The sequence below is a fragment of the Manacus vitellinus genome, unplaced genomic scaffold (genome assembly GCF_001715985.3).
Source record: "Manacus vitellinus isolate BGI_N305 unplaced genomic scaffold, ASM171598v3 scaffold_2_pilon, whole genome shotgun sequence".
Lineage (NCBI taxonomy): Eukaryota > Metazoa > Chordata > Aves > Passeriformes > Pipridae > Manacus > Manacus vitellinus.
This window is the reverse complement of record NW_021940208.1, coordinates 12,351,807-12,367,718: the sequence shown is the minus strand read 5'-3', so window position 1 is coordinate 12,367,718 and position 15,912 is coordinate 12,351,807. Positions and strand designations below refer to the sequence as shown.

The 15,912-nt window shown below is 36.6% G+C and overlaps 1 protein-coding gene across 2 annotated transcripts in view; it reads right to left on the bottom strand.

Annotated features, from left to right (window-relative positions):
• Window positions 1-13,896: 13,896 nt before the first annotated feature.
• The window catches only part of ATM (ATM serine/threonine kinase), a 64,155-nt gene continuing 62,139 nt past the window's right edge, over window positions 13,897-15,912 (bottom strand). Inside the window, exon 62 of one of the 2 annotated variants that reach the window (XM_018071385.3) lies at window positions 13,897-15,849. In XM_018071385.3, the coding sequence (XP_017926874.1) occupies window positions 15,666-15,849 (184 nt within the window). In that variant the 3' untranslated portion in view covers window positions 13,897-15,665. The remainder of the gene's footprint in view (window positions 15,850-15,912) is intronic. The other variant, XM_029960932.1, reaches the window with a different exon arrangement.

Sequence of the window (15,912 nt, the reverse complement as noted above, 5' to 3'; positions counted from 1 at the left end):
ATATGGTTGTTTATGAACCAAATGAAATCTTCAGGAAGTCCTTCATGAACACACAGCTCTGAGTCCCATTCACTAGGAAATTCAAGTATTTACTTGAATCTGATGATTGAACTACCTCCATATGCAGTAGGTGTTTCCTCCATTCCAGTCCCAAGTCAGTATTACTCCAAAGACAAAGAGTTCTTCTGCTCATAAATTATCACCTTCAACCTTCTCAAGCACCTATGGTCAACTATCAAATGTGTTTGTTATATTAATTTCATATTAAGTTACACCCTGCTTTGATGGCATGCAGTAATGTGTAATAGTTGTCTGACTGGATTTGTTAAGTAGGTTACTAGATGCAGTTGTCATCAGTTCCTTGGTGGATTATCTTGTTAAGGAGGCCATTAAAAATCACTTTTGATGGGGAATACAAATTATATTTACATAGGAAGGCCAAACTCTGGTCCCATTAAAGTAAATGGCATTGGATTTTTTGCTGAGTTCATTCAAATTTGTAGCAAAAAATAAGGTCTTGAAGATTACCTGGTCCAATGAAAAAAAATAAGGGAAAAGCACCTACTATTCATAGGCAAATGAAAAATTGGCTTGAATATCTTTGAGTTTAAGGCACAGTACATTTAAGGCTAGCTAAGCAGTTTCCTATTTCTAGGAACTTGATATCTTTGTCCCCCAGACCAATTCTCTTGAATGCCTTCATCATTTGTCAAGACTAGCTAATAACCTAAAGCAAGTAAGAAATTATGCAAAACTGGAAGACTTATGGTGAAGAAACGTTTATTTCTTACCAGTTCACTCTATTTCTTGTGGTTACACTATCAAGTACAATTTTAACAACTTATGCCCAGATATGAAGAGCCTAATAAATGTGGCTGACAAACCGTGATTTTCAGGGCAACAGAAGCAACATCAACTCCCACTGAACTCATAAAATTGGCCCTTGAAAATTACATCATATCAAATTGTAGTCTCCTAATTGCTTCTGGTTTGTTCCAAAGGAATTCTCAGTTCTTTTGAAAAAGAGAAAACTGATAATGATACTAATAATGATACTGTTAATGATACTGGTCACTTATGTAACCCAGTGCAATAAGTAAGAATAAATCCAGACATTTTCTGTGTCTTCTTGCTTGAAATGGTTTGGCTTTTACTGCAAAACTGTGTTAATTAATCATCTTATTAATTTTGAACTTCCTGAAGTGGGTCACTATGCTACATTGTCCTAAGTAAATAAATGGTTAAAGTCTCTTTTCCATACTCAGCAACTGCATGGGAAATAAATTTTTTTCTGATTAAGTAAATATATTCTGATAGTTCCCAAAGACTTATAGTTGTTGCCTGAAAAGAATAAAGAATAAAACTAAGCTAAGGCTCTTTTTCACACAAGAAATATTGTGTATTGAATTGAATCAAAACCTATAAAATTTCTCCTCTTTTACTTCTTGAAAAACCATTGGATCATGAAGAATCAGCTGTTCATTGATTGCTGAGACAGATTTTCCCTTGGGAAAGAACACAATCAAAGAAAACAAATCCTGAGTGACAAAATTAGTGTTCTGACTTCACAGGAACACTTGCTGCAGGCATGGAGCTGGCAGGTACTCCCTTGGTTGGTATCTTAAGTTCTGAGAGCCATGACACCTCTCCTGGCATTTCCTTGTTATCAGGCAGAATTCACTTACAGTAGGGAAACTATCCCCTGTATTTTCAGTTAGACTAGAACTTATTACAGGGTCTTCTCCATTCTTCTATTGAACAATGTTGTGTATTTATATTTATAGCTACCTATTTGTATAATAGTGTACATACATATTCTTCCCATATCGTCCGATTAATACTTGTCTGGATTTAGCTTTGCATTTTAATTTAATATTAAATTACATGTAATTGCTTTCTGTAATAAATCTTAATTTGGAGTACTGATGAAGATGAAGGCCTCTGGCAAGAGCTGGCTCTTAAAACTGGCCTGAGTACCTTTCAAAAGCTGTCTTGTGTGTTAGCATAGCTGGGCCTGCTTTCAAACAGAATTTATATTACTTGCACAGCTTTTTGATCACTGTTTCAAAGTCTTTGAAATCAAGTTGCAATATCATCATCAAATCTAGGGTGTGTTTTTTGTTGTGCTTTACATCCTCTTCTTGGTTCAAGGATTTTGAAACTCTTTGTTACATAAAAGGCAAAAGTTTTTATGAAACAGTATCTCCTGGCTTAATCAGTAGAGGAATTCTTCTATTTTATCTGTCTGATTTTATCTAGCTATCTGATCTAACAACATTAGCCATATTTAAGAGGTTTATTTTAAAATAAAAAAATAATAATAAAAATACTTTAGTTGTTGTTTTGGGTTGTTTATACGCATATGATAAAGTAAATATTACAGGATAATATGCTACATGATAATAAGGGTTAATAAATCAAACTGAAATGAAGTTTCTTCTTTCTTTAATGTATTTAAAATTTCCCACTCCCTCAGTCTGGATCTATAGTGTGAATATGAAAGTCATCTATCAAGTCTTCACATTATGGACAAAGAAAATCAAAGTAATACACATGCTGCTACAGTGTATAACTGGCCACAGTTAGGCTATCCAGAAATGAAGGGATTTATTAGGTTATCTAGTAATGTCTGATTTAAGAAACAGAGATTCTACCTACTTACTAAAGTGAAGTACATTACATAAAAATACAAAGGGACATATATATCCATTTTAAAATGGATCTATAGGGAGATTAAATCGCGTTTCTTCAACTGTCATTGAAATCAACTTTGTCGTCAGTGGGTATTATTTCCTCCTTCTTATATTATTCTTTAAGAAATTAGATATTCTGACAGGGAGGATATCACCGATGTTCTCCTTCCCGAATGCTCATGAATTTGACTCTAATTTAAACTCTTAAACTATTCAGTAATAGAAGTACCATACTAAAAAAATATAAAATTAAAAAAAATGGCCGAGTCACCCCCCAGCAGCCATTTGACACCCCTGGCCTGCAGCAGGCTGGACTTGCTGGGGGGCACCAGCTCCCTGAGTCACCCCCTCCTCCTGGCTTTCTCCTCAAGGAAAAAGGTGGGTTTCTGTGCTCATTCCCAGCTGGTGGGAAGCACCTTTCTCATGTCATGACATGAGTTTCAGCTTGTGGAGACACCTGCCATTCAGGATGAGGGGGAAACAAGCACTGTAGAAAGATAAATGGACCCAGAAATGTAAAATGGGGGGTAGTTTCATCACTCAGGCACTGGGATTGCATTCTGTGATCTTCATGAAAGCTGTTAGTTGGAAAGGACCTGCAAGGATCATCAAAGTCCAATGCCTGGCCCTACACAGGACAGCCCCAAGAATCACACCACGTGCCTGAGAGCACTGTCCAATCATTTCTTGAACTCTGTCAGGCTTGGTGCTGTGACCACTGCCCTGGGGAGCATATTCCAGTCCCCAGCCACCCTCAGGGTAGAGAACCTTTTCCTAATAGCCAACCTAAACCTCCCCTGAGACAACTTCACACCATTCCCTCTGGTCCTGTCACTGACCACCAGAGGAAAGAGGTCAGTGCTGGCCCCTCCTCTTCCCCTCGTGAGGAAGCTGTAGGCTGCAATGAGGTCTCCCCTTAGTCTCCTCTTCTCCAGGTTGAAGTACTATGTTTGATAAACAAAGGTGAGTGGGGGGACAACCCTGGGATTTTTCCATAAATTTTGAGCTTTTAATACAGTACAAATATTTTTTGAAGCATGACTTTTTGTATGCTCAAAATTACAGACCAAAACAAGAGTTTTTGGGAGCCATGGATCTTCAATCATCAGTTTCCCCCTTGGAGTTTTCTTAAACCAGTATCTTTTGGAGAGTAAGATGTTTTATATATAAGCTGGTTTTATTTTTGTGTGTGGTAGAGTTCTAATCACATTTCAATCAAGAAAGAAGAAAAATTTGTATGAAAAACCAATTTCTTTTTGGCTAGGAATATTTCCTGAGGCTAGGTACTCACTCAGATGGAAAGTGACAGGAGGTCTATGATTAAGTAATTAGCAATAAGAAATACTACCTCAGTATGTACATCATCTCATTAGTATTTTGGATCATTTTCTACATTTAATTTTCTCATGTTTTGTTGCAGATATGTTTACACATAGTAGAAAATCTTGCATCTTTTCTCACATAAATCCTTGTTCTCTTTTTCTCCCTCTAATAATGAGGTTTGTATAGGTGTCATCACTGATAGGGCTGCTCTTCGCTGGCTGAAAATGTAGAATCTCATTGGTAGTAATAGAAATTGTGTTTATATATCAAAAAGAAAAAGATCTTTAGTAACCACTGCCTGTGATTAATTCTGCTGAAGGAGAAACATTGATAGCTGTTCCTTTAGTCAGAGGCTGTATCTTTTGTATTTCTCTAGAGATAATAGAAATTATGTTCTGATTTATGAAGATCAGAATCATAGTATTTAGACATCTCTAAGTCCCTTTAGCTCATGCTTTTTCTGCCACTGATAATGCAGATTTGTTCATTGCTAGATACTTTTCCCAGTCTAGTGCTTACATCTTCCAGGAACTATTCTTGATTTTCAGTTTAAGCAGTCTTTTTCTTACTTCTTAGTTTATTGTTAGTTTCAGGAATAATTTTTGTTTATCTTAAGTAGTTCTTTTCCTCCTTGTATCCCATATGTGTATCCCATTTATCTTTTCAGGAAATCAAGCTTTTATTTTGCAAGTATTTGTGTCAGTTTGAATCCTTTCTTCTGCTTTTCGGAAAAGATGCACTCCTCCTCTGATTAGTTTGTGTGACACAAGGAGTTTGTGTGGAAATTAAAAAAAAAAAAGGTCTGTAATATGAAATTAAAGACCATGTCATTATATACCAGATAAAACAGTTTGAATTAACATTGGATAAGAAATTATGTGTGTGCCATCCCTAAGGATGATCCCAGAATTATTCCCAACTCCCACTGGTATCCTGTTCAGCCTCAGGTCCATCTCTCATCTGCTTTCTGCTCCCTAATGATACCCATCTGTTTTTAGGACCAGCTCTTGAGAGAGGCCACTCACAAACCTGCTCCCTCTTTCTTTGCCTTTCAATATATCTGCTCTTTCCCTTCTGTGCCCTTCTGTGTAAATCCTCTTTTTTTCTTCAGGGCCATGTACCTACAGAAGTCATTCTTCCATAAGTAAGGACCTGTCCTACATGTTTGCTTGTCCAACAGATGACTGTAATTCATCAATTATACATTTATTATCTGTTATTACTTAAAAGGAGGAATAGTATTCTTTAAGAGTCACAAGCAGTTACTAATGGCCAGAAAAAAATTCAAGGAAGGATATGATGACCTGGTTTTATTAAAAAAAAAAATAAAAATTAGGTAGTATTAAAACATTATTTTTCAAAGTAGCTCTGTTAAATCTAAGCTGGAGAAGAGGAGCTGAGTTTTACTCAGTAATTATTTCCAGGACAAATAAATTGAGGGATATACATGCGGTACTGCAAAATATTTTCTAAGTAATGAATGTAGCACTGTGCTTTATACCAGTATGTATTTCTCTCTGAAAGCTCTTTCACCATTAGCTTGTTCTAATATAAAAATAAACTATTTCTTCTAACAATGTGTTGCATTTCTTCCATGTGAATATGATTTATCGGACCATTCCAAGGACTGTGATTCTTAAATTCTCTAAGGTTGGGCATGGGAAAATCTATTCACAGCTTTTTTCCACAACTGTAATTTACAAAAACTATGGCTTTTTTTTGTTTGTGTATTTGCACTTCTCTACAGGATGCACATATATTTCACTACAATAAAGAACTTACAAGTTTTAGAGGAACAGATCTTCCTCTTCTGGTGAAGGGTATTTGCCTTCAGGAGATGAGGGCTGTACAAGTTACACAGTACATTGCAAAGCGAGATACTTACATTCTACTAGTGGCTTGTGTTCTACTATTGGCTTGTCTCATTGTTTTGTAGTTGCGGCATGGTGTTGTAAAATGAGGCTTATTATGGCAATGTAAATCAAATAGTTACTTTTGATTGCCCCCAGTGTTTTCTGGGTCCCACATTTACGGGTGCACTGTGGGGCTGAAAACAACGGAAACTATGATCCAAGGGAAAACAAAGCTGAACATCAAAGTAAAGACAAAACTAAAGGGAAGGAAGAATAAAAGAAACAAGGCACACAGAAGGCAACTGTCTTTTAGAATTAATTATAATGGACTGGAACTCATTTCTCAAAAGCCACTTGAAAGATGTTTGATAATTATGGAAATATTTATGGGTCAAGTTGACTTCTTTTGCTTATGCCTGGGAGACTGTAGATGATATGTTCTTTAAGCAGCTTTGTCTGTCTGCTAGAAACCTCATTATATTTTGTGTGTTTTCTAATTTCTCTGATAAAGGACCTAAACCTGATCAAGAGCCTGTTTCTGCAAGTACTGCCAAGTAATTGAAACAGTATTCACAATAATATACTTTCTGACTTATTTCTCAGTAGGATGCAAGCATTACAGATTATTACCTTTCTACTTGCAGACAGAGTTGCTAGGTGTTGCAGCAGATGCTTTAATCAAAATCAGGCTAGGTACTGCAAGTATCATTTTATGGTACATGATATTCTCTGTGGTATTCATTCTAGATGCACAAAATTACCACTGTATGAAAGCATTAAGAATATTTGCATACTTTAAATGTATTCAGCAAAGCAAGTCAAGGGGGATAAAAATAGATTCCTAAATTCACAACCTCTACAGTGCTAACCACTAGTCAGTGTTATTGACTCACAAATCTGGGAGTGGTCTGCTCCTACCAAGACACAGCTTTTTTTCAAACTCAGTCTTGGTTTTTCTGTTTTCAGCTAAACCTGTTTCTCATGGCAGGCTTTCAGCGACCGGATTTATTCCATCAGCAAGGAGCATAGTTGTTTAAGGTCTCTGTGTAGTCAACAGGAAGAAATTGTTACCCTTGCAGGGCAACTGATATCTTAGTTGTTGTAAAATTGCTCTGGGGAAGTACCTTTCTAGCTCTGGTAGCTACACAGTGAGCCTATGGCACGTAGACTTCTGAATTAGATACTATGGGGAGATTTGAAAAATGGTATGAAATGATTACACATTCTTTTACTTGAAATGTCTTCGTACATGCATCTGCTTCGATTTAGGCATAAATTGCTTGCCTCTTGTTTTTTGATATTTAAATAACTTGCAATATCATAGTCCTACATAAATGTCTCATGCTTTTGAGGCATTTAAATAAGAATTATGGCTACCACACCTGAAATTGCTGGAAGGAAGCTAAAATTGCCAAAATTGTTGCCCAGCTGTCTGGCATTTTTACTAAATCTCTACTTTTCTTCCATAATTACTTGGTGTCTGTTCCAAACCTCCTCCTCCTCCTTATTCAACTTTACCCTATGAAAAAATACCATTAGTATGCCTCAATTAAATTATGTATATGGATATCCAAACATTAGGCACTGCTTAGACTTCTGTTCAAGCTGTAGTGTAGAGGCCAGGGTGGAAAAGTTATTTATTTTTCACAAGATGATCCTTTCAGTAAGAGTTAGCATGAAGTAAGGAAGGACTATGTAGGTAGGCATTACAGAACCCTTCCATAACTTTCTAGAGAAAAAAATACACATACAATCTGTGTAGTAAGTTAGAACCCCAGATGAAAGTACTATGAAATGCAAATATTTTGTGCCAGACTCATCATTGCCAATCATGATTCAGTATTTATTTATAAAGTTTTGTGGTTGTTGCTCCAGACACAGGGGGTGTTCATCTTTAAGAAAGCAAGTAAATATTAGTCACTCTTATCATATAGGTTGACACTGTCTAAGAAAGCTTCACTCTTTCCACGTGAAATGTCATAGGCAATTATTGCCATGAACCCTCCTCTACAGCAATAGCAGCAAGGCAATCAATCAGCTGAATCCCAAAGCCTCAACAGTCCCTTAAAGCCTGGTTTGAAATGTACAACTGTTGCAGTCAAGATTTCTCCATACTTCATCTACACTTTTTAATTACTCTATGGATTAGCTGGTTTTATTGTCTTTTATTTTGGCATATGGGTTTGTTAATCAAAATCGTAACACAACTGCATGTGCACTTAATGTATTTTAGAAGTAAGTTTATTTTGGTTCTGACTGTACTTTTTGAAAAGGAACAGATAATCTCATTAATGCAAATGCAGTTCTTTGCAGCACTTTCTTTCTATTTAACACTTCCAGTATTAGGAAATGTGTGTCTTCTTGTACACAACAAAGGCCACACGTGAATACGTGGGAGTGATCTCCTGAATCTTTCAGGAAAAACAGTTGGTTTGTGTTCATCCACAGGGATAAACCCCTTTCAGATCATAAAAAATTGAGCTCTCTACAACAAGGAAGCCCTAATGTTCTTCTTAGTGAACAACAAAGCATTTTCGATAAATTCTAATTAGTTCATAGAGAGACCTGGAAGACCAATATCAAAATAATGAGTTATTCATTAATTCAATATGTTAAATGCATTGTAACAGCCAGCAATAAAAGTAAATTACTTATTTTATATACAGAACATGTTGTAACAGCCTCCTCTGTCAGCTAAGAAATCCATTGAAGTCCTTGCTGTCAATTGGATCACTTTCTTACCAAAATATTCATATTTCTAATAAAGAGTAATTGAAAAATGCAATAGGATAGAAATGTAAAAAAAAATTTTAATGCCATCTTATTAATTTCTAAAATGATTTTATAGACATGCAATTTCTTATTGCATTATTTAACTTTAAAAGCTTCAAGCATGCCTATAATTAAGTAATGAGTAGTTCTTTCACAGCAACAAACTATGAAAAGACCCCTGAGCTACATCTGTATTGCAGATGCTGTAATGAAGTCAGGAAACAGTGAGTGAAGTGTGGGAGGGATAGGCTGAAAGACGCATTTCAGTAAGGGCTTTTGGAATCAAAAAAAGGGCTACTATATAATCTTCACAACCATTAGAACCAAGACTCAAAAAATAGTGTGGGAGTGAGAAGGAAAGTGGTTGACAAGGTCAGTGGGAACAGTGCAAACAGGGAGCCCACAAGCTGACTTCCATGTTTTACATAAAGTAAAACTGGTAATTTGGAACTGAATGATGACAGAACACTTTTGCTTTAAGTAATCATTGTATATGCTCAGGAGAACCAGAGGCTCAAAGGTGTGTGTTTATCTTTCTGTATATAATGTCTACCTTAACACAATACCTCATTTATTGTCACTGCTTTACAAGACCTTGTGTGTAAATGACAGAACTAAGGGGAACAGATAAGAGGTAATTATACTGAGATGTGTGTGTCACATGGAGGTTTGCACCCACAGTCATTTTTACAGACTTAAATTGATTTAAAACTGGTATTAATTATACCAGTAGGACAACTGTGTGCTGATAGGGCATCAGTTTCTCTGTTTTGACATAGCCAAGGGCTTTTAGTGTCTATGACCTACTTGCATATTATGCAACATATAGGTGTGTTAACATACATTATCAACTGATTAAGGTAGTGAGGCAAGTCTAAAAACTGAAATAAAATCATATAAAGAACCAGACTGTCCTCTCATTTACACTCACATAATTTAAATTATTTGATGTAATTTAGGAGTTACACTGCTGTGTGGAAAAAAATTGGCCAACAAATTGATTTTATGAGAAATAATTTTTTAAAACAATAGAGCAATATTAACCAGAAATTACTAAGTTAAAAAAAACCAAACAAACTAAAAAATCCCAAAAGTTGTTACAAAGTGATACCTTATTTTTAGTGCTTATCATCAGGAATTTTAATCTTTAACCTTTGCACCTTTAACATTTACTTAAATACCTTTTGCCTATCTGAAGCATTAGCTCTAAGGCCTAAGAAACCATGTAATTTGCCTTGGATTTTGCTTAACTAGTGTCTTTGCCTACACTGCTAAATAATAAAGGGGTTAGGAAAGTATGCTTGAGGGCCATGGGTCAAACAAACTGGATCTCTGATTCTCCATGCTGCTTAATAATCATCTAATTTATTGGCTCTGCTTTGGGCAGCACCAGTTGGTTTTTTCTGAGCAATACTCAGCTTTAGTTTGTCAGACAGTTCATTCCAGGAACAAGGTCCAGAAGGACAGTGGATAGCACTGCTTGGCTCAACAGGGTTTATATCCTGATCACTCTAAGATAACCTCATATTACACCCTATTCATGTAATCCAGAATTCAGCATCACTCTAAAACAGCAACAACTTCAGACTGGTCTGCAACAGAGAGGTATTTCAGACACTGACCAAAAATCTCCTCCTATGGCAGTAAGTGCACATGGTACCTCAAAGAGCCCCAGACAAGGATGCATCCTTGGACTTGGGCTGTGGATACCGTCAGGCAGTCTGATAGAAGAAGGAAACGCAAACCAACATGAAGACAAGCAGAGTGAGAGATACTAACAAGGTTGGTTAGATGTTGCTTCACTTTTTTATGTCTGATTTAAATTTAATAAGGTGGTGTTACTTTCAAAGATTTCCATAATGTAAGAGTTATTTCAGATATCTTGGTAAACTTCATGGAATGCAAATCTTAACTGAGGAGTACTGGTCTAGTCCTGCCAACCACTTGAACACGGGTCAGGTGCACTCCAAGAGGCTCTCCTCCATGAAAACATTTGGTTTGGGAGCTACCCGTAGGAAGTACTCATTTTAGCATTTCCTACAGCCTCTCCTGTCGACAAATGTTATCCATGACTTCCACACAAGGAAGGCAGGCTGGAAGCAGTGCTGGAGACTTGAGGACAAACTGGAACTCTGTATTGAACAATGATTTTGAAGTTAAATTCCCTTCAAGAACAGGACAGTTGGGATGGAAGGTATGTTGTGGAAGATGTATACCACAAGCTCCAGCTATTATACAATTTTATAATTTCACACTTTCTTCTGGCTTGATGGGCCCAAATTCAAAAGTAGTATTTAGTTAAAGGTAAGCTCAGGGGTACAATGACTAGAAGATGTCTGGAGATTCGAGGTGAGTCATGAGAGACCAAGTACAACTACCTTATTAGTTGTTTACTTTATCTAGTTTTAACTCTGTGTGGAGGGAGCACTTCTGGATAGAGTTTCCAAAGCCATCATTCTCTCTGCAGTGGCTTGAGAAACACCTACAACTAAATGTTTGGTCTTCTTGAAATAAAAATCTATCTCCATGGGAAATCTAAAGAACTCTCTACCACAGATGTGGGTAGTTTGGGGAAAGTACATGTGGAGGCGAAGCTGGTTTTTGCATGGAAGTGTTAACCCCTTTGGTGAGAATCTAACAGATCTGTATCTAGGTTGAAAAAAAATCACATAAAAGAAGGAATCTGCACTCCCTTTACTGAGAATATACTGTACAAAAATACATAATCATTTATAAGTGGGAAGCATAATGCTATGTGTTCATATGAGGCACTGGTGAAATCTGAAAAGACTTCGTGAAATTACATAATTTTTTCAGATGGAAGTTTTGTAAGTAGGTACTTCAGTAATATATATGCTTATATAATGGATGTGGAAACACTACTTAATCATCCATTGTTAATTAATGCACAAAATCACAACTGTATGGACTTCACTCAGCTTAAGGAACTGCCATTTTGCCACTTTAGATGCTGACACCTCACATAGCATAAAGGAATTTTCCCAGATACTAAGAAATTAATTTTGCCCACCAGAAATTATTACACTATTCCATGATGCTGACCAAAGCACCACAGACTAAAGAACTTATTATGTGATGGTTGTCCAGCTTTCTATAAAAACAGTGCTCGCTGTGGTGCAGAAGCAGAACTGCACCTTAGGATATTGCTTCACTTCTACCACACCACTTGTTTACTTTCAACAACACAAAATTGCTGATCCATAAGCTCAATTTTCTCTGCTTTACATGGTGTATGTGGGTACAAAACAGGGGTCCTGGGTGAAGAGATCAAGATACTAAAAAATTCCTGCAAGTCAAATGCATGTTGTCTATGGTGAGATTTTTCTGCCCTTGCAGAGCAGTACTCAGGGAGCAGCGAGGTGACTTAGCAGTAATTGGCATTAAGGGTGATAGTTATAATCCAGAGACACAGTCAAACAGCCTACGCCTTGTGACTGGAGAATTGAAAACTTTATTTTGGAGTAGTTGGAAAACCATGCAGAGTTTCTCCCTCTTTACCCCCACCCCTTCCTTCTCTTATTCTAACATTCTTGGTACGTGAGAGCACATGAGGAATATACCCAGCACCGCTCCAGTTGCATTTTAATCAGCATCAGTGTCATGGTTTGTTTGTGAAGAAAAACAGTGACTTGGTGAATTCTGCTCGTTAACACAAACTTTGAAAAGAGTCAGTCAGCACAGTATACATTGTCACACTGCTTCATCCTAGAAGCTGTGGGGAGGGCTCAGTGCAACATGGTTGAGGAATTTTTTAAAAAGTGGAGGACTCCTTCGCAACGCATTTCAAGAAGTTCCTTCAAAAGGAGGATTTTCTATAGGCAGATGAATTTTCTTATAATCCTTTCTGCTTTGCATCCAGCATATAGCAACTGAGGCAACCTAATAAACTTCAATCTGCTGCATGGTATGTGTTTGGCAAAACAGGTATGCAGAGAGGGAGGAAGAGCAACTGATGCTGCAGTGGGAACTCTCTGGGTCAGGCAAAGGTGTAGTCCCTTTGCACCATATTTTTTGTGGACACATGTACAGAAGTGAGGAAAGAGTGGGGGAACAGGGAGAGAAGCTGTGTGCACCCTTAAGGATGTTACTGACATTATGCAGTGCATCCCTGAAAGCTCTAAGTACAGGTGTGCTCACACGCAGGACCGGTGATGTGTTATGTGAACACCACATCAGTCTTCTCACATAATCAAGATACAGGGAAGACTTTCAAATGTGGTGGGAAGAGAATCTAAACCTTCATTTGCACACTTTGCAGCTTTCCCTGTGGATTCACTCTTCAATCTACCTGCTGAAATGAACACTTTTATTGAACTGCAATTTTTAAGTGTCATCAGTAAGTGCTAGCATTAGGCAATCTCTCCCTGAGAGCTGTTTCAGGCCATCCACAGGTTCCAGAAGACAGCACTCATGAAGACTGACATCCTTATTTTATTTAAACTGGATGTACCTCACGAGCTGGCCAAACTAATCTGATTTCTAGTCACAGAACAGAATTCCTGATAATGGAAAAGTTCCATCAAGGTATACAATTCCAATTGGTTTACCTGCTAACACTTCAATTTTTTCCAGTTCATACTCCCGAAGATGTTTCTCCAACAGACGTTTCACCTGAAAAAAGCTAATTTCAAATAAAGATGCTGCTGTTTAGAAGCTCTTGCCCATCATACTAATCACAGGCCCATTTTTCCTAGAAATTATCTTTTCTGAACATAAATGTTTAAAATTACTAAGATGTATTCCAAGAAAAAATTAATAAAGAGGCAACTTGACTTGTCTCACATCTGTCTTACTAATACACAAAATATGAGTAAATATAGAATTATTTGAAATATTTATATTCCAAATACTAACCCACCATACCATCAGTAGTAGCATTTGTGACAAAACCACTGTTCAGAGTTAAACAGCATTTCCATCCATGTTTTATATGTGTACTCTTATACAAGTATCTGTGATGATACAGTTTTGCAAAACATTCACTTTCTAATTTTGACTTTAAAAATTAAGGCATTACTGGACCAAAAAGCACAGCCTCTGATGGTCACTATTTGGTTACCTCAAACTTTACAGGGATGACAATTATCTCAAGAATGTCAGATTAGTTAAACTAGGACCCAATAGTAACAGGACTGTGTCACATTGATTTTGACATTAGTTTGTTAATAGTTTGAACTTTTTCATATGTTAGCCAGCTAACCTGTATTCCAGTAAGTAATGTAAGCAGGTTTCAATTAAATTTACAATATTTATATGCATTTTTATTTGTGTTTCATTCAGCTTGAACAATGAAAAAGTACAGACATTCAAAATCTAGGCACTAAGCACCAAGTTAACAGCATTGCAGAGAAATAATTATTTTCTTTGAAGTTAGGCTTTCCTGGGACAACTGTATTAGTATTGTTTCAAAATATTCCCTTTCAACTGGTATATTGAAAAGTCACGAAGGAAGGCTCTGCCAGGTGTTTTTATGCAATATTCCTTTATATGATAGCTAGGAGTTCTGGTACAAAATAAACCCCCAAAATGCCTAAACAAGAACTTCCTCTACAAGAAGCATGAGAAAACTTTCCAGAAATACTACTGGATTTTTTTTAAGTCTGTGTTTAAAAAGAAAAACACTTTCAGGATGTTTTGTTTAGTTCTTTCCTACTCCCCACTGCTTGGTAGAACTTTCCTCCCTTTCCTAAGTGTCATTTAAAATTCACATAAAGAGGGTATGCTCTTTCAGTTATGTTTCATTTTGAGAGAACCAATAAATCACTGTACCCCTGGATCACAGTTCTTGCCCACAAAAAAAGTCAAGATGCACTTCTGGTTCCAAGGATCAACAGACAATTATGTCAGCTTCATGAAAACATAGTACAAAAGACTCATTTTGCCATGTTGACCTTATCTTATGAAATAAAGATAAAGCCTAAAAATTGTGGAAACACTGTACAAATAAAAATCCATGAAATGCTGATTAGAATGGGAATTCTTCATTAACATTGCTGTAAAAATGCTGTAAAATGTAAACTAAGATAATGTGAGGGTACACCAAATTTCATTCCTATTTTTAAATATAAAGATGATTTGGGAAGATGTATTAAATATACCAGTAAGACTGTTACATGAATGGTTTTTCTGATTAACCATATTCACAGACTATCCAATTTTTTCTTTTTAAGAAAGAGCAATGTCCTCTGTAAAAGCACATGCAATCAGAATCAGATTTTTGTACTCAAAATACAACTTCAAAGTTTCTGACAGGTGTTTATTCCAGATGCAGAATGACTGTTCACTTTAGAGGTATTTCTGATGTGCTAAGTTTCATTGTATAGTCAACCTATTTTATCAAGGAAGCCTGAGCTACAGAATCGAAATCTTTTTAATTGTTTTATACTATTAAGACTACTATAAAAATAAAGTACCAATATAATTCAATTTACAACAGGAAAAAAAGCAGCTATACTATAGTTGGCTTAAAGTCTACATCTATATACAGACATGTCCATTTAACTAAGCTCAAAAAACCCCAACCCCAAGAACCCTTGGTTTATTAAACATGAGGCATTATCTTAAAGTATAACTCCCCTTTAGAAATGTACTTTAGCTAGTTATGTCATGACTCCTGGTTTTTAGATCACCCATTCTACACAGTCACATTATCACATAGAATTACTAGACACAAGACTCCAGCTATTTAACATACACACAAAGTGATGAATCTCAGGCTTTAAGAATACAATGCAACCAGTATGCCCAAGCAAAGTCCTTGAGGGTCACAAGGAACATCAAAGCAGTGCTTGGTGTTTTATACTGTATGGTGAACCTAAGTGGACAAGAAATGTTTTCTCTGTAACAGGTTATTGAAAAAAATCCAAACCATCTACTGAATGCTAATATGCATAAGGCTTCATGGTTGCTCCTGATATAAATTTTAATTATGAAATACCAATTTGAAATGTTAAGACACTTGCTGCATAGAAATAGTTTTTTAAGCATGCTAGATCCTCTGAAGTCACACCCAGGGTTTCCATCCAGGAAAGAGTTGGCTCAGATTTTTAGGGTCCATGGCCTGCTGTATGAGGAGGTTCACTTGCCCTCCTACACTGAGCACTGTTCCCTCCTCAACACCTTTCAGCTTCTCCTGCAGTCTCATCAGAACACGCTCAGCCACTTTGTTAAAGCTCTGGTCGTCACTGCTGGCAGAATAAAAAAAGAAAAACAGGTGCTCTAGATACGGATCCTGAACAACATGAGCAACA